Source organism: Pseudopodoces humilis, chromosome 15 (assembly GCF_049639895.1).
Source record: "Pseudopodoces humilis isolate 2021_Gansu_Grassland_sample_001 chromosome 15, ASM4963989v1, whole genome shotgun sequence".
Taxonomy (NCBI): domain Eukaryota; kingdom Metazoa; phylum Chordata; class Aves; order Passeriformes; family Paridae; genus Pseudopodoces; species Pseudopodoces humilis.
In genome coordinates this window covers 8,971,263-8,998,982 of record NC_142214.1, presented here as the reverse complement: position 1 = coordinate 8,998,982, position 27,720 = coordinate 8,971,263, and the positions used below count along the sequence as shown (strand labels likewise).

The 27,720-nt window shown below is 45.1% G+C and overlaps 2 protein-coding genes across 2 annotated transcripts; both read right to left on the bottom strand.

The window, feature by feature from the left end:
- Window positions 1-4,953: 4,953 nt before the first annotated feature.
- On the bottom strand, window positions 4,954-7,011 carry SLC25A5 (solute carrier family 25 member 5). The gene is made up of 4 exons (XM_005526200.3): window positions 6,814-7,011; window positions 6,211-6,697; window positions 5,955-6,095; window positions 4,954-5,346 (listed from the first exon to the last, which is right to left on the bottom strand). Exons 1-4 carry the CDS (start codon window positions 6,922-6,924, stop codon window positions 5,189-5,191), a joined length of 897 nt encoding a protein of 298 aa, XP_005526257.1. The 5' UTR covers window positions 6,925-7,011; the 3' UTR covers window positions 4,954-5,188.
- A 730-nt stretch (window positions 7,012-7,741) lies between these two features.
- SLC25A43 (solute carrier family 25 member 43) lies at window positions 7,742-27,133 on the bottom strand. Its single transcript, XM_005526199.3, has 5 exons — window positions 26,823-27,133; window positions 24,131-24,372; window positions 23,361-23,533; window positions 11,176-11,310; window positions 7,742-10,113 (listed from the first exon to the last, which is right to left on the bottom strand). Exons 1-5 carry the CDS (start codon window positions 27,092-27,094, stop codon window positions 9,910-9,912), a joined length of 1,026 nt encoding a protein of 341 aa, XP_005526256.2. The 5' UTR covers window positions 27,095-27,133; the 3' UTR covers window positions 7,742-9,909.
- Window positions 27,134-27,720: the final 587 nt, after the last annotated feature.

Sequence of the window (27,720 nt, the reverse complement as noted above, 5' to 3'; positions counted from 1 at the left end):
AAGCAGGTGTTTACATTAACTCATGCAGTGCTGATCTTGTTCCCTGCTCATCACCTGCTAATCTGAAGCCTGTTTCCAGAAGCCTGTGGCCAGGTGGTGTGAAGGGCAGGAGATGTGCGTGGGTACACAAACCCCTTTCCCACTGTGGTAGCACAGTCCAGCCAGGTGAGGGCCTCAGGATTCCTCTGGGAGTGATCCAAGCCTGGGGTAACAGCAGGTTGTTCTCTATAAAAATTCAGATTTTTTCCCAAGCAAGAGTAAAAGACTTCGACATCTGAAAATAGGTTTTGAACCACGTGAGAGGTGCTGGGATGCAGATGCTGAGTCTCCAGTTGTCCAAGGATGAAGTGTAGTTTTGGTTTAAGTGACACCAGAACAAGCTAACTTGGGGATGGTGCAATTTACTGTCAGGGTTAAGACTGGGAGTGATGAAAGGCTTCAGTTGAGTATGGGCTGTGAAGGGGCTGCCAGGTAGGGATAGGACCATCTTTGCAGTTTCGTGAGGCACGAAGAAAATCTAGTAAGTGTCCCAGTTCAGCACAACTAGTCCAAAGCAGCTGTTACCAGCTACCATCAACTTCTTCAGCTGCCACCTGGAGCCTTGAGACAGCACAGCACAGGCTTCTAGAAGGCCAGTCCATGTTCAATCAGTGTTTGTCGTTCTTGCCATTGGAAATCTGCCTAGTTTGGCTCAAGACTTGTGCATGGACCCAGTCAGAAAGGGGAGTACCTAATTTCTTCTGAGGTGCTTTTGATACACTCTAGTTATGCAGTCCATAGCTGAAAACTCCAACACAGAGAATCTGATACAATACATTATTACATATTTCTTACTTCAATTGGAGCTAGTTCACAAGAGTGTAAATCAAGTTGGGTTTTTAATTTCTATATCTAAATGAATTAAAATATTTTAGCTGACTGTAGAAAGGGAAGGAAGCAAGGTCACCAAGTTCAAACAATTGATGAAATGTCCTGCTGTAATAGATAAAACCAGCTGTCCTGCAGGGTTTCCCATACCCTGGTAGTAAATGGGCAATCTCTAGCAGAGTTCAGACCAAAGGAAAGTCAGATTTTGTGTTACTGTAAAAGTCAAAATTTGTTTTCACAAATCTGTAGATAAAGGTAAGTGACAGATTTGTTTAAGTGAGCACCATATTGTATGTAAGAACTTGTCCAGATGCAGAGGTATCACAAAACGTAAAATAAAAGGAGGGAGTCTGTTCCAAAAGTAAATGGCCAGACTTACCTTACTGTATTTCATGACTTAGTCCAGTTTCCAAGCACCTTCACAAAACCCTAGCCTGATTTACCAGGTTAGAACAGCTCTGGATGTAACAATGCTGCCTGCTTTCCCATAACCTGTACAAAACCTCCACACAATTTGTAAACACTCAAGAGAAGTGGTAACAGTGAATCCAACCTCCTCTGTGTTAATTACAGCTGTGCCTGGGGAGCAGCATGGAATTGTCCTTTCCTGCCCCCTTGAGGGAAGGTTTCTGGTCAAGCCGTACAGCTCTTCTTGTGCTCCATGTTTGTGCTATTTTATTTACTGATTGATGGCAGATGGCTCGCTCTGACTCTCTAGACTGTTGCACTGATAAATGCAAATTGATAAATACACATGACAATGTGTATGACAAAGTGATCAGCTTGGGAGCTGTAGTAGTCTCAGCTTTTGCTAGTGCTATCCTAAAAAGCCCATGGGGCTTTGCCACATTCAGCCATTTAAAAAATATAAAATTATGGGCTTGTTTAAAAAGCTCCAGGGCTGGGCTCCAAGGATGGAATGGAAACCTTGTAACTCCCTGCTGAGGAATCCTTATGAACCTAGCTAGCCACAGAATACTGGGGTTTTTGATAGATTTCAAGGCACAAGCAGCCAATTTCTCTTTGGTTGTCAGCCAGAAAAACTTCATCCCCATACCTGCAGCCAGGGCTCTAACTCCTGTCAATCCCAGCAGGATCAGAAAGCAACAACCAGCAAATCACTGGTCGGATGACACCTCCCAGAACCTCCCTGATGCTGCCAGTCTTGGTGGGGTCTTGAGAACTCATTGTTTCCAAAACCACTATCCCCCAGCAGCCTGGTATAGCTCCAGGGTGAACAGAACTGGGGCTGTGTCCCTCCAGGCATGTGAGCTTAGCTGTGTCCCCACAGCCCAACCCACCATGCATGTGCTTCGGGCAGCTGATGGGGCCACCTTGCATGGCTGGGCAGTGGCAGGAACAATCCCCACTGGGAACAGCTGATTTTACCCTGCATGACAAAGCACTGCCTCTTCCCCTGCCTCTCTGCACCAGACACTGCCAGTCATGCAGGCAGCACATGCAAGATGCTGGGGCAATGCCTGACAAGGACAAGGACACAGAGGTAGGGGCACTCCTGGCTCCATCCAAAGCCCAGAGACACAGCCTGGAGTGACCCAACAATTGCTGAAGGGGACAGAGGAGTGGATGAACTGCCACTCTGCTGATGTTTTACAAGTCAAGTCCTTGGGGTGGGATGCTCTCTACTGCAAGACTCAGCAGACAGCCAGGTACAGCCCAGTTGGGGCAGGCTGGTGCACACTGAGCCATTCCAACCATCCCGCACCAATTGCCACCTGCCCCAGCCACTGACAAGCACGTCACACGATCCCCTGTGCAGCTGTGCTGCGTCAACACCTCCTAAGCTTGGGATTTATGGCTGCTGGGCAAGGGCTGAGACAAAAGCAGCATTACAGGCATTCACCCATCCCTTCCCACCAAAAAAGGAGCTGATACACCACTCTGGACTCTGCTCCTGTAGAGGAAATCATGACGTGTGATGTTCAGCCCTTCCCACAGGAGAATCACACTTAAAAGGAAAATCCACCCAATCCATGCCATTCTTGGGGCAGTACAACCCAGTGGACAAAATGCTGAGTTGAAGGGACTGAACTCAGTTTGCTGCCTTGTCACTGGCTGGCTCCAGTCCCTTTCTCACCTCAGTTTCTCCATAAGAACAAAACCCTTAATTCCTGTACAGTGTGCTCCTGTGGCAGGCAATAGCAGCAGCTGAATCCCCCAGCCTGGTCCCCAGATAAAGCTGCTCCCAGGGAGCTGCCAGGAGGGGGGAGGTTAAAACCCCAGAAGGCCTACCAACCTGTGCTGCCCAACCGTGGAGTGCAGGAAAAAAAAACCCTGTGGGCTCTGCCACCTGCCAGAGCTAAAAAGAGCTGTGAAACACATTCTTGTTTCCTGAATTCCCAAAGCAGTCAATAGGGCAGGTAGCTAAAACACATTTTACTTAGTGCCATCCCTGCACCCAAAGTCCAGTGCACAATCTCTAGTTCTTAAGGACTTAGGGATCCCCCAGCTCAGCTCCTTTACAGCCTGGCACAACATCCCAGCTCAGTGCCTCAGTCACCCACCACTGTGTGCAGGGAGAAATGATGCACTTACCTTATTGTCCCAATGGCATGGGTGTGCATCCCCTGTGAAGAAAAGGACAGAAAAGGATGCCTCATGCTCAGCAGCATTTCAGAACAGCCCTTGAAATCCAGGTGAGCTTAGCAGCAGGAGGCTGAGAGCCCTTAATTAATAAGCTGGCACTTGTACAACAGGAGAGGGCTCCCTGGTAAAGCTGCCCCATGGCCAGTCCCCTGCCAAGCTGCTGCCTGTATCCCCAGCACTGCCCACCAATTGTGGGATTGCTTCACATCTCACCTTTACAGCCTGTTTCATTTCCACAGCAGGCAGTGAGGGATCTCACACCGCAGCAGTCCAGGGGCAGTTGAAAATCATCAGCAAGGACAGCTGGCTCAACTGTGAGGCACAAGACTGCCTCTCATCAGGAAGGCATGTGCCCACTCACAGGGACCCTGGCAAGTCAACACCACCTGCAGCAGGAAGGTGCTGTGCTCTCATGCCTGGCTGCCCTGCTTAGATTCCAGCAATAAACACAACTCTCGCCCTTTGCAACACAAGGTCTTGTTTAGCTGCCTTGGGCAGTGGTTGAAATTGGTTTCAGTGACTGAAATCAACTGTTTTGAGGAGGCCTGGGCAGCCAGAAAGAACCAAAGGCATGGGGGAAGTGAGGAGATTCACTCATCTGAAGGGCAGAGGTCCAGGAGAGTATCCACTAACAACTCCAGATCCCCAGGCAGAAACCAGGCAGCTTCACTGGGGTGACTCACAGACCTACAGAGATATCTGGGTAAAGGCCACACCACACACGTTGCTCCATCTTGCAGTTTTCCCCAAATTGTCCCAGCAGCATAAAGGAATTTTCCCCTTCCCATGGAATTTTGAACCTGAAGTTCCAGGGGTAAGGAATGAGCTTGGAAATACACCTCCCTGCCTAGCAAGCACAGCTGGTACAGAAGCTGTCTCTGCTCAGCTGTTGCATCCCCACAGCACAGCACCCTCTGTGAAAGCAAGGCTAGCCAGGGAAGCTAAAGAACAGTAGCAATTAACTGCACTTGTGTCCTCTGGCTACCTACATGCCCAAGTAGGTAGCTCAGCTTCTAAGGCAGAGAACATGATGCCAAGCTCTGCTCCTCCAGAGAGCAGCAAACACTCCCTTAGAAATTCTTCCAGTCTTCCAGGCATTCAGTGCCATAAGGTGTGCTGTGTTTTACAGACAGTTTAGGCACTTGGCACCTTCAAAATCAGGTTTCATGAGCTCCAAGTAGCAGACAGGCCAGAGGCAGGACTGTGGCACACGCTCAGTCCATCATCTCTGGTTAGTGGAGTCTCAGGGAGGTCAGCTGGGTGAGACCTTCAGAGCTGCCAGTCCCCATTCCAGCCAACACCACTGGAAGAAACACTAAGCTTCCTTGGCAGCCTGCACTGTGTTTACCTGCCAGTACTTAGCAGGTACTAAGGCTTGCAGGATGGAGATCGTTCATCTTCTTCCTTCTCTACAGCTGCTGAGACTCCCAACCCCCTCATACTTCAACTGCTGTAAGAACAAACATGAGATGAGGAAACTGGGTTTCAGATTTTTATTTCTCTGTACTCTTTAAGCAGGAGTGACTGAAGTAGAAACCATCATGAGTCCCATCAGGGGGAATAGTTTGATAAAGACAGGGCAGGCAGTCACCCCTGCCCCATGCCAACCTGTATAAACATCAGCCGCCACTGTTTAGTAACTAGATGGTTTTCAAACAAGTCCATGAACAGTCATAGACTACATAGAACAACATGCCAGTTCACAACAGGAAACTTATGTATACTTCTTGATTTCATCATACAGGACTAAGACAAAAGCACCTCCCATTCCTCGGAGTACATTTGACCATGCACCTTTGAAAAAGGCCTTGGAGCCCTCATCCCGGGCAATCTTCCGCCAGCAGTCAAGAGTGCCGGAGTACATTATGTCAGCTGCAGGAGACAGACAGCTTTAGGAACTGGTTGTCCATGATCCCCAACATCCAGCTCAGAAACAGCCTCATGTATCTACTAGCTTTACAGCCTCAAATGCATCCCATTTCATGGCTGACTTTCTCCAATACTAGCACATCAGAGGACGAGACAGCCCAGGACTGATGGTGCTGCTGCTGCTGCATTGTCCCTGGAAGACACTGGTAGGACCAGTTCAAGCAGAAGGCAGCAACTCCTTGCTTTGACACCAACATTTCCAAACCCAAAAGCTATTGCGCAGCTGGCCAGGCTATGCCTGCTACGGAGACTGTCTTTTCTTGTCCCAGAGACAGGGGATTGCAACATCCTTGGGCAAGTTTGCTATTCCTACCTACTGACATACACCTGACTTGTGCATGCCACCTTATAGGCGTGCTGCACAGGCCGACCCATTCGTGCCCCTTCCTGTCATATGCTTCTGCAGCCCCTCCTACACCCCTGCTTACAAGAGATGAGGATATCTACACAGTCTGATGAAAGTCAAGCCACTCTGCCTTCAATTCAGCTCCACCACAAGCTACTGATTCAGGGATGCCCAATAACTCTTACACAGTGATGTAGAAACTTACCTCCTTTACGACCAGACTGCATCATCATGCGACGACGAACTGTATCAAAAGGGTAGGATACCAAACCAGCAACAGCAGTGACTGACTGAGCAATCATCCAGCTGACAACAATATGGGTGTTCTTTGGGTCTGGAAGCATGCCTGCAGGAGAGAGGCTTTGATAAGAATGGCAGGTAAGCCGCCAGCAGTATTGAAATGCACTACAGGCCTGCCACATCCCAGCGTCTCCCTTTTAGTGCCGTTTTGGTCAACCTACCCTTTGCGGTGTCGTAGATGCCGAAGTAGGCGGCTCTGTAGATAATGATGCCCTGGACAGAGACACTGAAGCCCTGGTACAGGCCCCTAAGGCCATCTGAGCGGAAGATTTTGACCAGGCAGTCACCGAGCCCACTGAATTCCCGGTCGGTCCCGGCTTTACCCACATCCGCTGCCAGGCGGGTTCGGGCAAAGTCAAGGGGGTAGACGAAACAGAGGGAGGTCGCGCCGGCGGCACCCCCGGATGCCAGGTTACCGGCGAAGTACCGCCAGAACTGGGTTCGCTTGTCCACGCCGCCCAGGAAGATCTGCTTGTATTTATCCTTGAAGGCGAAGTTGAGGGCCTGGGTGGGGAAGTACCGGATCACATTGGCCAGGTTGCCGCGCCAGAAGGAGAGGATGCCCTGCTCCCGCGGGATGCGCACCACGCAGTCGATGATGCCCTTGTACTGCTTGTCGGCGGAAATCTGCTTGCTGGCGTGCTGCACCTGCAGGGGCCGAGATGCCGCTGTCAGCGCCGCTCCCCCGCGAGCCCCCGGCCCACTGCCGCCGCCCCCCCTCTCCTTGCGGCGACCTTGGGACGGCCCCGGCCGCCGGCGCTCACCTGCAGCAGTAGCTTGACCCTCTCGATGGGGGCGACGGCGGTCTTGGAGATGGCGGCCGCCACCCCGCCGGCAAGGAAATCCTTGGCGAAGGACACGGCCGCATCGGTCATGGCGGGAGCGGCGCGAGCGGGAAGCGATGCCGGGCGAAGGAGGCGGGAGGCGGCGCTGAGGGGGCCGCAATGGCCGTTAATATAGGGGCTGGGGCGCGAGCGTGGGCGGGGCGCGAGTTCCGCTCGCCCATTGGCTGCGGCAGGGGGCGTGGCCGCCGCAGGGGGACGGGGCCGCCGTTGGAACGGGCGGGGGGCACATGGCCGCGGTGACGGGAAGGGGTAGCGCGGCACAGGGAGCCCGGGACGGAGCCCCTAGGGACAGGGCATCCCGGGATAGAGCACACCGCGACGGGTACCGCGGAATGGAGGATCCCACCAGCACCGCGGGCGGGACATACATGCGGCCCCGTCCCGGTCACACCACGTGGCGGTGACGGGGCCATCCGTGACCACGACCCCCCGGCTCCTCTGCGCCATCCCAATGCCATGGCGAGAGCAGCCGGACACAGCAGAGCCGCGGCGCAGGCTGGAACGGGGCGGGCTGTGAGGCTGCCTCATCTACAGCCGTGTAGAGGCCCCCATCTCTCTGAGCCGTGCCGAGACCCGCGCACAGACCCCTCGGGATACTGTCACAGGGCTCCAGGAGTGACCGAGCTCCAGGCCGTGTATAGAGTCTTTTGCAGTCAGAGTGCTGAGCTCAGCCGAGATGCTCAGACAAGCACATCCCAGCAGGTACTACCCGCCCCCCTATCACACAGCAGCATCCAAACCTCACGCGAGTAGAAGAACTTCACCTAGCCAAGAGTTTAGCCTTGCTATTGACTGGTTCTTCATGGTCATACACCATTTCACATGTTAGTGATCCACTGATGAAGGGTTTTCTTTCAGTGACATCTTAAATATTTTAGTGCTGCCTTTTGGGGAATTTATCGTGTATTTGTGATTACAAATGACAGGCTTGGTTGATAAAAGGTTAGTTAGTGCTTGGTAGGTTGTAGGAGTGCACAACAATACAAAGGTGATAGTAGCACACCAGAAAAAAGTTAGAGATAACTTTTTGGCTCATTTGATTCTTACAAGGTTTGAAGAGGTCATCAGACATTCATATGTACCCATTCAATCTTTAAAATCTATTTAGAAATACAGTGTTAGTAAAAAACATACAGGTATGTTTGGACAAGGCAAGAAATCCATTCCTCCCCAACATGCTTACAATTCACATTTCCGTGTCCATACATGTCCAGCAAGTCTCAGTATTATTATTTGCAAGTATTATTATTTGCACTGTGCCCATGGGAAAACTGAGGCACAAAGAAACATGATCACTAGGCAGGTTGATTAGAACCAAAAGCACTTACAGCCTCGGTGGGATGCATGAGCCACCATATCTGCTCTCTACCATCTTAATTTTTTGCTATCTATGCATGCATTTCTTCACTGAGAAAAACATCAGTATGAAGCACCACTGCAGCAGAACAGAGCAAGTCATTAAGAGAGATACTGCAAGACTTCAGCTGTAAGATACATCAACAGTGAGTTCAAGGTTCAAGGTAGGCCTTACAGTTATCCCAAATCTTTCTGCAAGTTTCTCTCCACAGTTACAGACAGTTCCTGCATGGATTTGCCAATGCCTCATCCTGCTGTGACATGTTCTAACCAAGCAGTTTCTGAGATTTACTTATTTTCACCCATCAGGGGTTATAAACAGTGCAAAAACACAGATGAGGAGCTGTGTAAAGCAGCAAAAGCTGTGCTGAGCCCAGATTGCAGCTCAGGCTGGAGCCAGTGTGCACACACCTTTGTGAGATGCTGTGATTCCCATGCTGCCAGGGGCACAGCCAGCTTTGCACATGGACATGGGTTTGGGTTTTCTATCAGAAGGCACTGGGATGAGCTGTTCCATTGTTGAACTTCTACAAAGGAACTGGGGCAACACCATGGTTCCTCAGGTATAACATGAAATTATCTTTTGTTGTCCAAAAGCTCCTAAGAGACCCATTTGCTGGCAGTGGCACTGGCAGTAACCTGGTGCTCTCCGCAGAGGTTTCTACCTGCAGGACCTCTGCAGCCCCTGGAGGACACAGTTCAAGTGGATCAATCACAGGTGGTGTGCATGGTGCTACTCTGCGTGCAAGTTCAGAACAGCATACTAGGCTTAGGTTTGTGCACTGGACTAAAAAGTGGTCTAATAAAAAAATAGAGCTTTAAAAGTACCTAAACAACATGACAGAGTTTGTGGCTCTGAAATATCTAACACGTTTAAGAACTGCATTTTCCAGGAAATATTTCAGTTTGAGAACTTCAGGAAAATCCTTTTTCAAAGTGTGAAGTAATTCACATACATGCAGTAACAATGCACAAGAAAGGGAGGAATATTTTTGAGTATGCACTTAAGTTTGCAAGATTGTCATTTTACTGTATTATAGTCCATTTTGCACATTACAGTTCTGTCTTAGCAAAAGCACAGTTGCAGCAGCATACATTCATCTTTATGCTGGAGATTCAGACCAAATCAAGTACATCTCAAAAACTGAGGAGTGGATTTGGGAGTGTGACTGAACTAAGACTAATTCTGACTGTAGAATGCCATGTCCACACAGTATCATTAAAAAACTTGGAGAATAATTCTTGCATTTTGCATGTATTTTATTCTATTTTATTCTTTTTGGCTGACTTGGTATCTCAGATTGCTTTAAAAAAAGTCCATTTTTTTAATGTTTTCAAAGACAATTTATACTTTCACCTCTGTTCTCTTGCCTTTCTGAAACTGGTTTAATCTCAAATGGCTATTCAGTATTAAAAAGCACCTAAAATAATGTAATTTCAAGTTCCAGTAGTATAGAGTTTTCAAGCTAGTTGCATCTTTCCTTTTCAATATGTGCTTACCACTCATATTCTTTATATCTGTTCAGCAAATGCAATACAGATTTATTCTTTCCAGAAAAACCATGCAGTCCACTGAAATGTCAGTACCTGTAGCTCAGCATATCTTTCTTGCAAAGTTCCTTAAGAAAGGTGTTTGTATATCTGCAGTGGACACTGATGTCAGTTTTCTAGTGCTGATTTCCTTGGCTCAAAATTTTCCCTTCGGAGGAGTTTTAATTCTCTCAGCTCTCGTGGGTGTAAGCTCTGGTCAACGCCAGGTGTTAGCTTGTAATTTAAAGGAGATTCAATATAACCATTTCTGTAGAGACAAACCCGCTTGCAGAATTCAAAGGTGCTAAACATAACACCGAAGTATGGCACAATCTGATAAAAAAGTAATATAAGAACAAAAAAAAAAAATTAAGACTTACTAGTAGCATCTATAGCTTAGATGTTTTAAAACAAAGGGAACTTCTAGGACTTCAGATCTCATCTGCTAATAGACCTTGTCCTCATTTATATAAAATAAGAGTCTCATCTCAAACTATGCTGTCAGCGGCAGTGTGCTAAAAGTAGGAGTTCATTGTTGTTACATAACTAATTATAGCAATATTGTGAGGAAGAAGGTCTATGCTAGCCTATAAATTAACCAGAACTTGCCAAATACCCAAGTACATCCTAAGCAATCTCAGCAAATCCTGGCAGGAAATGTGGGATTTATTCTACAAACACTGGAGTGACTCCACAATTTTCTTCTTTTGCCCCTGCAGAACCAGCAGCTCCAGGGCCACTGGCTTTGTATCAGCCAAAGTAAGGCAGTCACAGGCAGGCCATCACAATCAATCCCACTGTCACTCCATTAGCACTAATTATCTGGCCTGTAGTATTCTATGTAGGTAATCCTCATCACAGCACTACAACACGTATTTATGTAAATGAAATTACGTTCTGTTTAAGCTACCATGCTTTATTTCACGCTTTCAACTCAGCAAGGGCTGCAGTAACTGATACACATGCATTAAATAGCTGGCTGAAAGCTCAGCTTTGGAGTTCTGGGCAAGTGGCTTATACAAGCACACTTTTCTTTGCAGCTTACTACAGCATGTCAAATTACTGAAGCTCAGGTCAGGAGAATTTGTTTAGCTGTCCTAAGTGGATTGCTTGCAATCTTCCATCCATTCCACACCTTGTGTGTTAGGAACACCCGCTTCTTCAAAGCTGTTGAAATGAACTTTCAAGTGGTGACATCTAGAAGCCAAGTTTGCATTTGGGGAAATACAACCAAACCAAATTCCAAGACTGGTTTATAACCTGTTTCGTCACTGATTCTGTCATCTATAAGATACTAAGTACAAAGGTATGTCATAAGCTTTCTATCCCCAACTGTCCAAAACCATCTTGATTTCTTCAGGATAGTATTTGACTGGGATGAAAGCAAAACCTCACCTTGAGCAGACTGGGTGTGAGTCCACTCCAAAGTCCCAGCACACCTTTGTTCTTCACAGTTTGCCGGAAGCAGTCAGCCATGCCAGTAAAATGGACATCAACTCCTCCATAGTGGGGAAGCCAAGGACTCTGGGCCTGTCAAGAGACACCCAGGGGCATTTAGAACAAGCAGAGTAAACAAAAGTAATTAATTATTTTCTCCATTCTGGTATATAAGGAAAAGTCAATACCAGGTTTCAATTGACTGATCTGGATTCTTCCCAAAAGTATCCAGTTCAAAATATAAATTCAAAAGGGAAAGAACTCATTTATTGATAGGTCTGAAAGTGAACAGTAATTTCACACAGCACCTCCTTTTGTGCCATGTCACTACTAGCAATAAATCCCACCCTTGTGAGGACAAACCATCCAAACAAGAGCCACATATCCCCATCAGCCCCATGCCAGCTGCTCAGGTCCAGGTATTTCACATTCCTGGCAGTGGAACACTATGAGAGGGAAGGTTGGAGCCACACAGCCTTCCTGTAACTCTGATCAAACCAGCTGACTTGCCTCTGGCTGCTGAAGCTGTGTTTGCACTGCTGTGAGAAACAAGAACCGTACTACAGGCTTAGGAGCAGCAGCATGGCAGAAATGGAAGGAAGAAAAGGAAGAATGGAACCTTGGTAGGCCTTTCAGGCCTACCAAGGGCTGCAGGTGAGCAGCTGGTGCCCATGCTCCCATATCAATGTGTTCAGCTGATAGGGACTAGTTAAAGTTAGCTGGAGAGAATCCTGTTGGCTGGCAGCTGAACTTCCAACTGCAGTACAGTGTCTGTTCACATGGAAGAAGTGTAGCTGGTCATTTTTAACAGCTAAATCCTTTCTTCATTAATCTCCTACTGCGTTAACACAGACAGGATAAGTTGAATAATCCCATCCTCTTCCATCTGTGCACATGCAGCCATGGATTTATTTCACATTGACAAATCAGGGTTTCACTCAAACACATGGCAAGTGGACACTTTGATGTCAGGGGCCCCAGGACACAGGTTGATGACTTGCAAACTGATCATCCTAAGGTAGAAGTTGGATAAAAATGGGGCTTGTACAGTTGATTGATGAATATGGGTATCATGATCCCCACATTGATCTGAAACACCATATAGAGTAGTGATTTTTCACTCCTTGTCCAGACTAACCTGTAGCTGCTCAAGAGCTGCTAAGCCTGTGACAAGCCTCATCAATTGACAAGTGGTGATGACATTTTCTAGATGCCTTAGCTATAGCATTTCAAATACTTGGCAACTGAGATGATTGAAAGGCAAACAGATCAAAACTCATCAAAGCTCTACGTATATAAGAGAAATTGCTAATTAAATAGTTACTGGCAAACCTACTGTTAAAATTCAAAGGCTGAAAAAAAGACCCTCATTACCCCTCACACTAAGGATATAGTCTTCTTTGTCTAAAAAAAAAATAATCACAGATGATGATTTTTTTCTCTTTTTTTTTCTGCCTGATTGAAATGCATGTGAAATACCTCTTATGGCAGGTAACAGGTAAAAACCTTCTGCACAAAGACTTTCATGTCTGTACTGCAGAAGATGTTGAATGCTCCAACTGAGACTTCAGAAACCAGTTCTATAAGAATGGTGATATTAGCATTAGCAATGCTTTGAAGAAAACTAAAATAATTAAAGTATCCATAAAAATGCAACAGCAGTCATAGGAGAACTAGATTCAAAACCCTGTTCTGCTTTCTGGACTGACAGTCAGGTTCCACAAGGGATTTTTTTTGTAAATGAAGTTATAAGTAGCCAAGCAGTAAAGAAAGACAGGTTTCTGAAATGTTTCAATACACAACAATGCTATTAACATGTGAGTTCCTTTCTTTTTCAGTCCATTTGTGATAGGCAGGGCATGGCCTGCCAGAATTTAACTTTGTGAGCTTGACTTAATCCCCTTCATTACTGTACACACTGCAAAGGCACAGATCAAAGGTTTTGGTTACAGTACTCTTGCCTGCAACACCAAAAGAAATGACAATCACAGTGCAGGTTTCAGTAACACAGTAAACACCTCCAGAAGGCAGTTAAAAAGGAACAGGTAAGTCAAACCTCTAGATTTCCAATCTGCCCATAGATACTGACCTCTTAAAAGATTTTACTGAAATAATTTATAGTACCATTCCCCACAGACAGAGCTGTTTCTAAGATTTCAGTTGGTGAAGTGAAGTATGTGTTGCCAGCTTTTCTGCTTTACAGGAGCTGTATGCTTCTGGGACCTTGTACACAGTATTTAAATAACAACTGTCCACAGAATCTCAGAATCACCTACTGCAAGAGGAAGACTAAAAACTGTATCAGTGTGTAGTTAAAACTGCAGTATTTTGGAACATAGCTAAATGAAGTTAAAATGTATTAATAAAATAATACTGCAAATGTATTTCATTTGGCACTATTGTTCATGAAAAAAAATAGCTGTGGGTTTTGGTGGCTCTTCATTTAAGCATGTCCACCACACTGCAACCCTCACAATCACCCTATGGCACCAGAGCCAGAAAATGGAAGCAACAAAACAGATCAAACTGGTTTTTCTACCTCCTTTGCAGAAACCTAGCATGACATACAAATCAAACAGCTAATCTCATTCCAAAAAGGTCAGATTTATGACAGAGAATTTCATGCACCTCAAAGCAGCTGGAATTCCTTGCTTTTGACACCCCTTGATGCTATGGGCTGCTGCATGGAAACTTATTTATTAGGAGCTCTTTTAAAGACTTCCTTCCTCCCAGCTGCAGCTGTCTCAAATTGCAGGAGCCTGGGGATACAGCTCCCTGTGCTGATAACATAGAGCCAAGGTGTTACTCATAATAGTAGCAGGGATAAGTTGCTTATCTTTTTACCTCTGATGGACAGTTCTCTAAATTATTAAAGCACATGTAATGCAGAATTGCCTCCATCTGCTCTCTCACAAACACAGTATTTTTATTTCCAAAGCCCACCAAGTTGACTGTGTCACTGCAACACATCCACTGTTCTACTGCAACACTCTAAACCCAAGAGAGACATGCCCATACCTGCATTCATATTCCTTCAAAATAAACAAAATATTTAAATAAAGGTGCAGTGTCATGACTGCAGATTAGTTGTTATAGTTAATTGTTACCTGAAGACTCTTCAGATACCATCTCTCCCACTGTCTGCATTACGAGGTGACTGCCAGAACAACATAATCCCATTTTGGGAACTGATCTCACAGACCTTTTCAATGACCTCCCTCAGCCCCCTCTCCTGTGCAGATGAAAACTTTTCATTTGCTTTTTGGGACATTTTGGTTTGCAATTATTTGTATTCACATGTGCCAGAGACTATGAATTCACATATTTAAATCATGTACTTCCCCCCTTTTCCCTGTTCATAAAGTTTGTTGGTACAGATATTTACTATTTATTTTTTGAGTACACCATACTCTTGGCATGGAATATGTGAGATAACTAACAGTGAATAGCTGTCATCAGTGGTATACTACCCTGATGGTGGATACAGTAAAACTGCTTGTTATTTACATATTTTCAGCAGATTCAGGTGTCCCCACTTCTGATTACTTACAAAAAAAGTACAGGAAGACAATTTAGACACAGCTCAAGAGTTCACACTCTTAATCTGGAAGCTAAAAAAGAAGTCTTTGCAGTCTGGGTTAATAAGGGCACATGCTACAGGCAAGTGCAGCTGTAGTTCAAAGGAAACTGAAGGTCAAGGATTGCAGTTTTCATTCAAGCTAATACCACTCCAGTCAACAGAAATTTCACTCAAGTGAAGACTGGATGCTTGAAAGAGTGTTTCATTCCACTACAATAAAAAAAAAAGTAAATATGTGTTAATATTTTCAGGAAAAAGACATCCTCTTGGGCTTAATCAATTCTTTCTCCTAAAGGTCAGCCTTACTCAGCAGTCATTCCGTTAGTGGTTTGGTAATGCTGACTTACCCCTGGTTAAAGTCCACCCAAAAGTATTCAGGCACAGAGGAAAGTAAACCATGGCAAGCTATCAGGATACAGTCAGTTCAGAGCAGCACAGCACAGATGACCTGCAGTGTCTTGTGCTCCAGGAACACCTTGTCCTGTCCTCTGTAACCTGAACTGGGGCCAAATCATGGAGCAAAACAGCTTCAAGCTTGGTCAAAAGCTTGACTCTTTGCTTTAAATATATATCACCAGGCCAGTTGTACCCTGAAGCTTCACAGTTTGTTGCAGAATCCCTCCTTTGCTGCTGAGCCTTCCTCTGCTTTAACACTGCTATGTGAAGAAGTTTTTAATACAGAATATAAAAGTCTTTCTCCTCAAGGCAGTGCAAACCCCTTGCATGGGCAACTTTTGGTGGCTTCCAAATACCTCATGATGGCTCAGCTCAAGCCCTACAAATGGATGCATCATTTTCATGCATATTAGCACTAATTTATTTAATGGTGCAAACCCTTAGCCAGACTAGCTTGGTCGAACACTTCACACAGTGGATGGCAATGCTAATTCCTGCATCTCCTGCTGCCTATCTAGAACTGAGGAGAAAACTAATTTTAACTGGGGCTTTTCACAGGTCATACTTTCATTTACCTTACGTGGATGAGTTAAGGATTTACACTAAACCAAAATAAATCACCTATGAAAGACTCATGGAATGAAATAGTTTGGAAGAGATATTTTGAGATCAAATCCAACCTTGCAGAAGAAGGGATTACAGGCGACCTCGCCCCTGATAAGTAACAGCTGTGTTAATTAGCCAATACAGCCTCGCCCCTGATGAGTCACAGCTATATCCTATAAAGATAAGTGTGATAGAAGGGGTGGGTTGGCTAGTCGGGGAGGAGCTTAAGGAAGAAGAACAATCAGAAGGAATGGGAAGCATGGGAGAGAATCACTGCTGTAAGGTCAGACTGGGTCTGCAGTTAGAACCTGTTGTTAGAACCTGCAGTCATAGTCTAGGTGGGTAAAAGCCTGCATTTGTAGTCTGCAAACTAATACATGTAGTCATAGTCTAGCAGGAAATAAGCAGCAGTCAGAGGCTGCAAGGGAAACCTACAGTAGGAGCTTGCTGCAGCCAGAGTTGGTGAATAGTTGGAGTCAGGATAATTGAATTGTAAGGGGAATAAACCAGGACCAGAGTCTTGGTTCATTTCTACCTCTAACAAGAGGGCTGCTGCAACACAATCTATGACCTAACACCTCCTCATCAACTATACCATGGCACTGAGAGCCATATCCAGTCTTTTTTTAAACGTTTCTAGGGATGGTGACCGCACCACCTCCCCAGGCACGTGATTCCATTGCCCAATCACTCTTTCGGTCTTTTTCTGACATGTAACCTAAATTTTCCCTGGTGTAGGGGAAATTTAACTCAGTCTTAAGACTATGTCCTCTTGTTCTGTCAGTTGTTGCCTTCAAGAAAAGACCAACCCCCACCTGGCTACAACTACCTTTCAGGAAATTATAAAGAACAATAAGGTCACCTCTGAGTCTTCTTTTCTCCAGGCTAAACAGCCCCAGCTCCCTCAGCTGTTCCTCACAGGGCTTGTGTCCCAAGCCCCTCACCAGCCTCGTTGCCTCCTCTGGACGCACTCAAGCCTCTCAATGTCCTTCCTAAACTGAGGGACACAGAACTCAAGATGTGGTTTCATCAGTTCTGAGTACAGGGGAAGAATGTTCTCCCTGCTCCTGCTGGCCACACTATTCCTGATCCAGGCCAGGGGCCAATGACCTTCTTGGCTACCTGGGCATGCTGCTGGCTCATGTTCAGTTGGCTGTCACCAGTGCCCCCAGGTCCCTTTCTGCCTGGGCACTGTCCAGCTGTACTGTCCCCACACTGTAGCGCTGCAGGGGGTTGTTGTGGCCATCAAGAGAGTGTTGATCAAGTTTTAGCTCCTGTTTATGGAATATTTTCCATAATTATTCACCTTGCATGTCATAGGCACATCACTCTAAACACAGACAAATGGATACAAGGCTGTCTGTATAACTGATGCAAAAGTACTCACGCTGGGCTAACAGTAATAGCTGTACCTCCAGAGACATTACTGTCTCTTGGCTGAAAGTTATGCCTGTAGTATCTGTGTATGAACAGCAGTGAACCCAGCCTGTGGTAGGTCCTGTCTGCTGGGTGAGCTTATGGAGTTTAAAAAGGTGGGCTGAGTTAACCCATCTGATCTGTCCCAAAGCAGATTAAAGAGCTCTTCCTCACACTACACTGATGACAGAGCTAAAGCAGCCGTAAGAGGCTGGCAGACATGATCAGCTGGCACTACCAAATCTCAGTTTGGGGGCATGGTGGCCACTTTAGTGTCTGGGAAGATCAGTTGGAGAGAATTGCATTTTGCCATCCCTCAGACTTCCCACATGTGAAACAGGTACAAGGTGTTTTCCTGCTTTTCTTCAGCAGGCCACTGTGTTGCAGTGCAAAGCTACCTCAAGGTGAGTATTACATGATTATCCCACCACAGCTTCTTGGATGAACAGGTTTAGAGTCAAGGCAGACTTCACAGGTAAAGCAACCCAGTCCTGCTTCCACTCCTTGATCTACAATTTCTTCCTCTTATCCAGTTTTCCTACTAACACTGTTCAGTGTTCCGACTTGACAGACACAGTCCTCATGCTTTTCTCCTGTGGAAGTCTGGGAATCTAAGAAAAATGCTTCTGAGATTTGTTCAAATTGATAAAAGCTCATCAAGAAGGCAAAGCCTATGTTATGCTCCACAGCTTTTTTCAGGCATTGTCTTGACTATTTACCAGACCAAATACTGCCCTAAGCAGCAGAGCATTCTGCTGTATTCTGCAACAGCTTCAGAAAGTGGTACAAAATATCTTTGTAACAACATCAATGAAACAATAAAAATTGCAGGTAGCTCAAAGCATTCAGATATAGTGAAAAAGAGAAGGAAAGAAGGGTTTTTACCACAGCCAGAATCTGCCATCTATTACCTATTTGCTGATAATCAGAGAAGCCAGGTTGGTCTCAAATTCAAGTACCACCCAGGGCATGGGAACCTGGCTGATGCCTGAACTCCAGCAGCAAGAAGAAGGTGAGCGTGAGATCATACAGAGAAGTAAGGAAAGAACTCGCACTACAGCTTCCTCCTTAGAATGAGGCTCTAAATATTTCACCTATCTGTGCACTTGTTTTCACAACACTTAATGGAAGTTCATATCTCTTGCAATCTTTTGTCAAGTTTACTTGAAGCTGGACAGCAGAATCAAAAGTTATTGAGGGCAAGGACAAGCTAGCAATCATACAAGCCTCACTGAGGAAATAATATTATAAAAAGTAATATTGCTTCTTATTTGCTTCCACACTATGGAATTAATGTAGTCAAATGGCTCAATTTCTGAAAACTTTTGTTTCGTGCTGTTCACTATTAAAGGGCCTTCCTGCCCAAAGGCTCAGAGCACGTACGCTTTTGAGATGTTGTGTGAACCACATGATCCAAAAATGATTTCTTAGTTTTAAACCAGGTCATGACTCCAATAACTTTCCTATTCCCAGCTGACAAGAACACAGATCTTATGAACAGCAGTGACACTACAGCTTGTGAGCTTCCAGAGGCTACATGCCAGCCCAGTGACTATCCCAATGAAAGAACTCAGCAAGTCACTCATGCTTAAGCAAAGCAGAAGCACTGCTTGTCATCTCAGCAGAGAAGGAACATTTATCATTCTTTTTTTCAAAACTCTTTATAACCCAGCCACTGCGTTCTTGCTAGACTGACTTTTACCATGTAAGTGGGGGACTATTTTCAAATAAATACTTAAATAACAGTATTCCTTTTAAAAGAGAGGCTTTTACTTTAAACAGGGTACCTCACAAAGGAAATGTCTGCTTAGTTTTCTTCACCTTAACACATGGCATTTACGTAACTTACAACAGATTTCACATTTGCACAGCAAATTGTGTTTCAAAGAACAAAAAAAAAAAAAAAAAAAATCCAACAAAAATCCCAGAACACATTACAGATTTATAGGCAGCCTAGACCAAACTAATTGAAAAGGCCACTTCTTGGGTGATGCATGGTAACATTCTACACTAAAATCAGTAAGCCTGTTTGTTTGCAGGAGTGAAGCAAAGTCAAAGCCTGCATTTTGAAACAGAAAGATCAGCACTGAACAATGCTTTCCCCACAGAGATGTCCTCACAGCTTGAGAATGCAGTGCAGTCAACACCAAAAATGTGCTGAATCTTGCACTTTACTAACAGTATGATTTATTGTCTGTTACAAGGGTTTGATGGCAAAGCTATATCTGAGTAGCATTTACTGGTGAAGGAGAGTTTAAGCAAGGTTACAGTCAAAGATACTGAAATATGGAGACAGGGCTGAGTTCTGAAAAACAGGCAAAATTTGTCCATGCAAGCAGGTGAGGAGTAACTGTGGAGTATCTATGAAGCTTTAAGGACATCTTTGTGCATTTTGCTTAAAAAACTACCAAGGTCACAGGTCAGTCTGGGACAGAGGCTAATAAATGCCACTCAGGGGTGTCTGAGCCCACATCTGCATGTCCTGAGCACTGAAAGGGAAGTGCCAAACTTAAATACTGGGTTTGCACTGACCATTTGTGTGTTAGTATGTTTTCAGTTCCGTGCATAGCCTGGGATGGATGCCATTCTAATAATAACCTTCTGTACAGCCTGTAACAGCTTTAAATTCATCTTCCCTTACTGAAATGTCACAGCTCAGTCCAGTAGGCACTTATGAAGGTTATCATTGACCAAAAAAAGATGTAGGGAAGTAGAAACATTACCAGTGCTTCCTTAAACCCAGACTCATTCAAAGGAAAGTCTACCTGCTAAAGGCATAAAAAAAATTGAAAAAGAAAAAAGTGGTTTTGTATGCAAGTCTGCAAGGTAAAAAGGGCAGTTATTGAATATAGCTTAGAAACTGGATTTAACAAAGAACACTATATTGTGAGGTAAGGAAGGAAAGACAAGAGTAACAGTCAGAAGAATATAAAGGTCAGAAAGTTTTTGTTCAGAAACTGAAACATCATAAAAGTAAGTCAAGAAAACTATATAGAACATAACTCTCACTAATCCCCTTCTACAGATGCAAAACAAAAGCTGTATTTCCATGCTGAAACATGCATACAGTACCTCTGAATTCTCTAACAAGCCAATCAGGAGCAAAGTGAAAAAAGGAAGACAAAGGAATAAAATTAGGGTAAGCACAACACAGAGGACTCAAATATTCAGTAAGACTCACTCATATTAATTAACATTTATTTTAAGAAAAACATTCAAGTATATATAGCAAACACAGCATCTTTAAAGAAAAAACAACAAATCTTGATAAAGCTAATTCTAACAAAAGACAGAAGCAGCCATGGTTACAGAGCGAATCTGACTTCATAAAGCATCACCAAAACACAATTCTTCTTCAAGAATTGCTCACTGACAGTCAGCTCCTACTCCCACAGCTGTCAGTGACAGAAGCAGCCAGCATCAGAAGTGTAGGATTCAGATATGTGAAGTGAGAAAGGATGAAGCAAGATTATTACAATGCGGATCAAAAATAGCACCTTATCCTTCCTCCCATAGCAGAATTAATTTCCTAGTCCATACAAACAATTCAAGTATTGTCCAGATGAGGAGATGAATGGAGTTAACTCTTCTAAGACTGCCTAGCATATCAGGTAAAGATCTGAACTGGGTGTCCTGGTCTCATGTTTGTACTCGACCCTAGAATCAATGGAGACAGCCTTCTATCCTGGTTTTTCAGTTTTTGCAGCTCCTGAGATTGTCTTCAAGTCCCTGGCTCCCCATCACCAGAGCTTCACTGGAAAAATCTTCTTTAGCAACATACTCACTTCATCTGTCAGACTGGTGGAACAAAAGGAAGGGAAAAGGAATCTGATACTGACTTCCACAGTGTGCTGGGTTCCTCTTCATACAGCATAAACCCAGCATCCACTGCTTCAAAAAAGCCCAGCACTTCTCCATGTGCACTCTAAAGCACACACAAGGCCCAGAGGTAGCTGAAGGCTTTGGCAGCCCCCTCTTTCTATCAGCCAGAAAGCTGAGTCACTAAATAGAGGCTGTTCAGATGTATCTGCTCTCTCATTTTCTACAGAACTCTGAAATATTTTCCTTTTCTTTATTCTTCCCCTTTCTAGGTTCATGCCTTTGTATGACACTTTTCCTGGTACTGTACTAGGCATTTCTCTCTTCTGACCAGCACCCAACAAACTGCACAGACCGACAGCTGAGCTGGTCTCTGCAAAGCTGGGTCATACCCTGGTGCTAACTGGCAAACCTAAACTTCTTGGATAACCTTGCAGGAGTTCCAGTGTGCTCTTGGTATCAATATGAGTTGCCATTTTCAACAGGTCTCTCTTCTGGACAACTCTACATGAATTAAGTAATTTCCAGTACCCAACATATTACAGGATTTCACACCTAGGCAGCTCATTCTTCTTGAAATATCTTTGCTTTCTCCCATGCCTTCAGAATAAATCACTAAACAGGAGGTGTTTCTCTAAGCTCAGAAAATCACTGTTCAGTGTTGCAATGCACTTATGAGGAAAAAACCCTCTCTGCTGATAAGCCTTTTGTTTTCATGCAAGGTATTTTTAGCCCCTCCACGTCCTACATATTTAGGCAATAAATCCAGTTCCCGTATTGCTGGAAGTGCTGATCAGATGATTAAACCTCCCTTCGGTGGAAGAGCACGGCCTAGTGGCAGGAAAATGAAACGCGGGCCTGTCCCACGCCTGTCACCACACAGCCTGACAGGAAACATTGCGCCAGTCACAGCCAAAACCTACTTCTGAACTGATTACAAAAGTTGGATGTTCAAGTAACTGTTGCATCGACAGAAAATATTAGAAGCACAGTAAATGCCTTTATTTTCTTTTATTCCTCAGAGCAACAGTATTGTTGTGAACATAAGGATATAAAGTTAAAAAAGGCTTGTAAGGAGCATTTGCTTTTCTTAGACACACTGGTACAGCTGGATAAAATGATGAAGTTTTCGTGCTCAGAATCCCTTTCTTGTCTGAAATATTTTATAATATTCCTGATGAAACCCTGACTTCTGGACACATCAGCTACATGGGCTGGTCTGATAAAAGACCTACTCCCCCTGCTGAGGTTCTCTGCTACAAGATGGAGAGAGGACAGTGAAGGCTTCTGTGACACAGCACCTGAGCCCTGAAAAGGGGAACTCAGGAAGCAGGAGAAGGAAATTCACAGTTTCATTGACTTTTTGCTACCTTTTGACTTGCCAACCAGGCTACCACTTGATGAAGGGGGCAAGGACCTATATAAAGCTGCCACAATAAGTGACTTTTTCTAGTAAGATCACAAAAGCTTCCCATAAATCTGCAACCCCAGGTACTAGGCTGAAAACCCAAACTAATATGCCCCTGACAGAGAATGACCATATGATGAAAGCTATTCACTGTCTCTCTACTGATGAAGTTCTAATGAAAAGTCAACATCAGCAAGTGAATTATGCCAGTGAGATGGAAGCTATGGGTTTGTGGTTGTTTTGTGGGATTTGGGTCTTTTTAAGATCATTATTGTTAAAGTTCTGGAGAAAGGATCAGGAAGATACAGTAACTCTCATTTTGCTTATGCTCCAGGGAAACGGCAGCGCCTGCAGCTCTTAAGTAATAAATTATTAATCAGAGGAGTCAGAAGTAAGAACAAGAATAGTTATGATCCTTCAACTTAATACTGAACAAGTTTGTTTTGTGGTGAGGCATAAATGGCAGACACACAGGCTCTGAAAATGACATGGATCTCATTCATCCTGCCTACCACCAAGGGGACGGAATTTCTTCAGCTGGCAAACTTTCAACCTGTATTTCACTGAAGGTTTGCCAATTCTGAATTTTGAGAATTCGATGGAACTGCTATGAAAAAGGAAAGAAATAAAACTACAGAGATGGAGTCTGAGAGCATACACATCCCATGATAGTACTTAAACTCATATTAAAGGTATTAACAACCCATTTGTAGCAATGATTTCCAGACTTTAAAAACAAAACAACAAACAAACAAAAACCCACAAACAAGCAAAAAACCCAACGCAACCAAAACCAAAGTCTTTGTAGCCTACTGGTAAGGGAAATAAAATGGCACCCATGATCACCTGGCTATTCTTGTCCCAAGCTCTTGCATCAAGCACCTACAACAAAGTACTGGTAACATGAATGTTCTGTACCTGCATCTTCCTCTTGACAGTCTCAAAGGGGAAAGAAAGTGTCTGTGCCACAGCAGCTGCTACACAGCCATTCATGAAGTTTTGAAGAGGAGTGAAATGAATGATGGGTTCTTGCCAGATTTTGTCCAGACTGATGTAAACAAAGAATGAACCTGCAGAAAATGGGACAGCACCTAGAAAGCAACCAGACAGAACTGTATCAACACACTGTACACTTAGAGAAGAGAGCTGCTCATCACGTAACTAGAAAGATGGGAGGAGCCGCTCCCAATTTACACCTCATATTCCCCAAACCCAATCCAGATGTTGAAGAACTTTATGCCCTGGTTTACCACCAAACGCCCATATTGTACCACCTAGATCTGCTGATAGGGGCATACATTTATCTATTGGAATGTGCATGTTAGAATTTTTAACTGCTGTAGCCTCATGACAGGAATTACAAGCACTGTGTATGTTGTATATAAATGTTTTTTAAGAGTTTAATGGTGAAAATTGTGCATCCAACCACAATTAGATCATCTATAAAAGAAGAAAAAGAGTATTTTGCTGAACACTTAACCATATATAAAATGCTACACACTTCGTCCTAATTTGAAGTAATAAAGCTGCAGCAAAAGTTATCAGTATTGCAGTGTCTTGCAAATCTCCGTATCTTCTACAAGAAAACATTCCTATTTGCTTTTGAAATCAAGAGAGCAAGTGAACACACTACACAGCTGCAACAAAGAACAGGCAGTGAGGTGATTTTCACCCCAGTATGGTTTTACCTAATATTGCTGGTGAAACACCACGGTAGAGTGCACGGAGTCCTTCTTGATGATAAATCTTGTAAAAAGCATGAAGAATTCCTTCATAAGATGGTTCCAGCCGGTTCTGCACGATGAGCCGTGTTTTAATCACATCAGTGGGGTATATCACAATGGTGGCAACCATGCCAGCCAGACTTCCTGCCATGATGGCTCTCCAGTGGGAGATATGGCCCAGCTCATCCATGAAAAGGGTAACAAGTCTAAAGCAAACATATAAAATAAGTACTATTAATGACACTATGAAGAAAACACATGAAAAATTAAGGCAGATGATTCTTGATGCAAATATTCTTCTGTCCATAAGCCACTGCAGCAGCAGGAATTGAAATTTTAATGTGGTTCATCCAAGATCTTACTATACCTAACACCACACAAGCATCCATCTACAGCATGAAATTATTTCTTTTATATTTCCATATACAGGATGAAAATTACCATGATTTAAAATACATCTGCAAGAAATTATCTGATCATCAGTTAAACTGGTCCAGCCTGCCAGTTAAGGCTATCATGTAAGAGGAAATATGTAGGTAATGACATCACAGGCCTTCTGAGAGCAACTGGAACCTTCTTCTGTTACTTATGTTGGGACAGGAAGGTTCACAGGGACACGCCTCAGAGAAGACTTATGTCTAGGCACTATTATGCTCAGGAGTTAAAGACTCAATTTGAAAATTTGAAATTGAAGCACAGTTTTAAAAGCTACACACAAATCACGCCTTTGTGGTGCACTGAAGGACTTTTCTATGACAGAAAACTCCTGCATCAGAAAATAATGTCCTGGAGGCAGCAAGAAGCAAGTAAAAACAGAGAGTTTTAGCTGGAGGTAAAGAACTGTATTATTCTATTTTGGAAGCATTAACTGAAACATCTAAACAGCACATCTACATTTAACATGCATTGTGTAACCATGTACAGAACAAAATAATTTGCATATATCTACAAGTCACTGCTCGCTCAATTGATGTTTTTTCACATGGATGTGCGTTTTCTACTGCATGACAAATCCTTTTATCTACTTGTCTCGGGCCCTGGGAGTGTCCAAGGCAGAAAGTGCAGCCAAGCAGAAGCAAAAGGGCATAAACCCTTTTTTCCAGTGCGTCTTATGCAGTCCCTAAACCCACACAGCCTAATTTTCCTGTGTGTGCACAAATGCATGGGGAAGGTGGTGGGGTGTCTCTAGGCACTACCTGATAACATTTAAAACTACCATGGAAAGACAAGAGTCCGTGCAGAGTAATTGTTGAGGCATCATGGAGTCCCTGTTCCCAAGTGCTAACTGTACTCAGTCCTGCTCCTCCTGGGACTGTTTACTTAAGCTGCCCCATAACATTTCTCCTTTCGTGTTTCTTGCCTTTATGCACACCATTCTCCCAGTAGAAAAGACTTTCAAAAACCCCCAAGTAGTGTATCAAGGGTTAAGCATAGGCACCTTGTATTTAATTTCCTGGTGGCCTACTTGCACCCTTAATTCAGAACACTCTGTGCAAACTAGACACAAACTTTAGCCTTGCTAAAGGAATACACTGTTTCAAGCTGAACAAACAATGAAGTTATTATGCTCAAAATCAACTGCTTTATGTTGGTGCAACACACTGCCTTTCCTGTGAATTTTAAATTACATTTAAATTACTGTTGTGCCTTCCCACTCACATTATCTTGCTCTTTGACCACTGTGTCTATTATGGCACAAAAAAGCTGCCCAGTTTTAGGGTCACTTCATTTGTGGTCTCCTGAAGGGTGCAGGCAGTGATGAACAGGTGACTTGCAGGGGCAGATGAGTGACAAACCCAGCGGGTTGGCAGTGCCAGCAGGGCTGTGCTGCTGCCCAGAGCAGAACAACTCATTGCCCAGCTGGGAGGAAATGTCATGTGTTTCCATGAACAGCTGACTGCAACAAAAAAAAACCCTGAAGCCCAGCCCCCAGAGCAGCAAAACATTCTAGTGTGTGCAAACAGTCAGGCACTCCCTGCAAAGGCTGAGAGATACTGGCAGCAGAAGGGAATCCTAGGAAATAGCACGGTTGGCAGAGCTCCATCAGCACTGCTCCATGTTCATCCTGCTGCAGTCCTTCCAGCACTTACCTTAGTTTAATATCTGTGTATTATCAAAAACAAGGTCTTAAAACAAATAACGTTATATATCAATGTCAAAACCGGTCAAATTTGCGTAACAGATCCTGCAGGATAGGGTAAAATATCTGACTTATGATTTTGTTATTTTCTTTGATACAGGCAACATAAATACATGAGAGTGTATAAATTAATTAAACAAACTGGTTGCAAAGAACAGATGTGACAGTCACACCCGCAGGTTGCACTATAACTTCATTTCTAAATGAACCCAAGCAAAAGAATTTTAACAGACTATCGACCCTATTAATGTGAAGAATACCTATGATTTTACATGCAATGCTGGCATATCACCTCACAATCGCTAAGCGCGGGATAAATTAGGTAAATAAAATTTTAAGCAATGGTCCGCGTCCTTGGGGAGAAGGGGCTCACACCCAGCTGACCACCCGGCAGAGACATCTGACTAAACTCGGCACTCTCCATCCGCTCCCCTCCGCTGTAAAGAAGGCCGCCGGGAGTGCAGGTCCCCGGAGCCCCCGGAGCCCCCCGGAGCCCCGCGCGGGCCGGTCGCTTACCGGCGGGAGGCGGCGAGCTGCAGGGCGCTGTAGGGGCAGAGGCGCAGGCAGGCCGTGAGGTTCCCCTTCCAGAGGGCCCGCACGCCCTCGGTGCGGCACAGGCTGCGCCCGGCGCCGCGCAGCCCCCGCCGGCAGTGCCAGGTGCCCACCTGCGCCAGCACCGTCAGCAGCTCCAGGGGCGCCGTCAGACTGAGGCTGAGCGCGCCCGCCAGCCCGGCGCAGCCCAGGCGCTGCAGGGCGGTGACCCGGCCGTCCCGGCGCAGGGTGGCCATGGCCCCGCCGGCTCCGCCGGAGCGGAGCGGAGCGCACGGGGCGGCCCGGCCCGGCCCGGCCCGGCCCGGCGCGGCGGGGCGCGGCCACACAGGGGCGGGGCCGCCCGCCTCGGCCGCCGGGGGGCGCTGTGGCGCGGGGCTCCGCGCGCCCCAGGCGCGCGCTGTGGAGGCGGAAGGAAAACCCGGAGCGGAGCGGCCCGGAGCGGAGCGGCTCTGCCCGCCGGTGAGCACCGGCTGTGCCCCCTACTCCTGTTTGCACCTGAATTCATGGATTAGTACAGTATTTCTATTTCTGTAGCCGGAAAAAAAGCGCCTTCGCAACAGTGACCCAGCTGCACCCAGGACACACCCCTTTCTCCTTACAATTAAACTATTTCCACAGGCAGCGAATGCAGCAACAGCACGAGTACAGAAAAACACCGCGTTCTGCTCCCGAGGCACTCTGTGTTGATGCTGGAACTGAGTGACCGAGTGAACATCAGTAATATGATTTACGAGGTTGATTAGTTCAGGTTTTCTTGACCTGCTGCCAGAGAAAAGAAAAAAAAGGCACAGGGAGGGGAGAGGCGAAAGTGGAAAGGAGATACAAGTTGAGACCAGAATCTGTGGAGTGAGGAGGTAGCAGC

Coding starts and splice junctions, on each gene's coding strand:
- SLC25A5 (XM_005526200.3), bottom strand. CDS start 6,924: ATGACCGATGCGGCCGTGTCCTTCGCCAAGGATTTCCTTGCCGGCGGG. Junction 6,698..6,813: donor GGGTCAAGCTACTGCTGCAG/GTGAGCGCCGGC, acceptor CGGCCCCTGCAG/GTGCAGCACGCCAGCAAGCA. Junction 6,096..6,210: donor CATCTACGACACCGCAAAGG/GTAGGTTGACCA, acceptor TCTCTCCTGCAG/GCATGCTTCCAGACCCAAAG.
- SLC25A43 (XM_005526199.3), bottom strand. CDS start 27,094: ATGGCCACCCTGCGCCGGGACGGCCGGGTCACCGCCCTGCAGCGCCTG. Junction 24,373..26,822: donor CAGCTCGCCGCCTCCCGCCG/GTAAGCGACCGG, acceptor TGTTTGCTTTAG/ACTTGTTACCCTTTTCATGG. Junction 11,311..23,360: donor CTGTCAAGAGGAAGATGCAG/GTACAGAACATT, acceptor GTCTCTTGACAG/GCCCAGAGTCCTTGGCTTCC.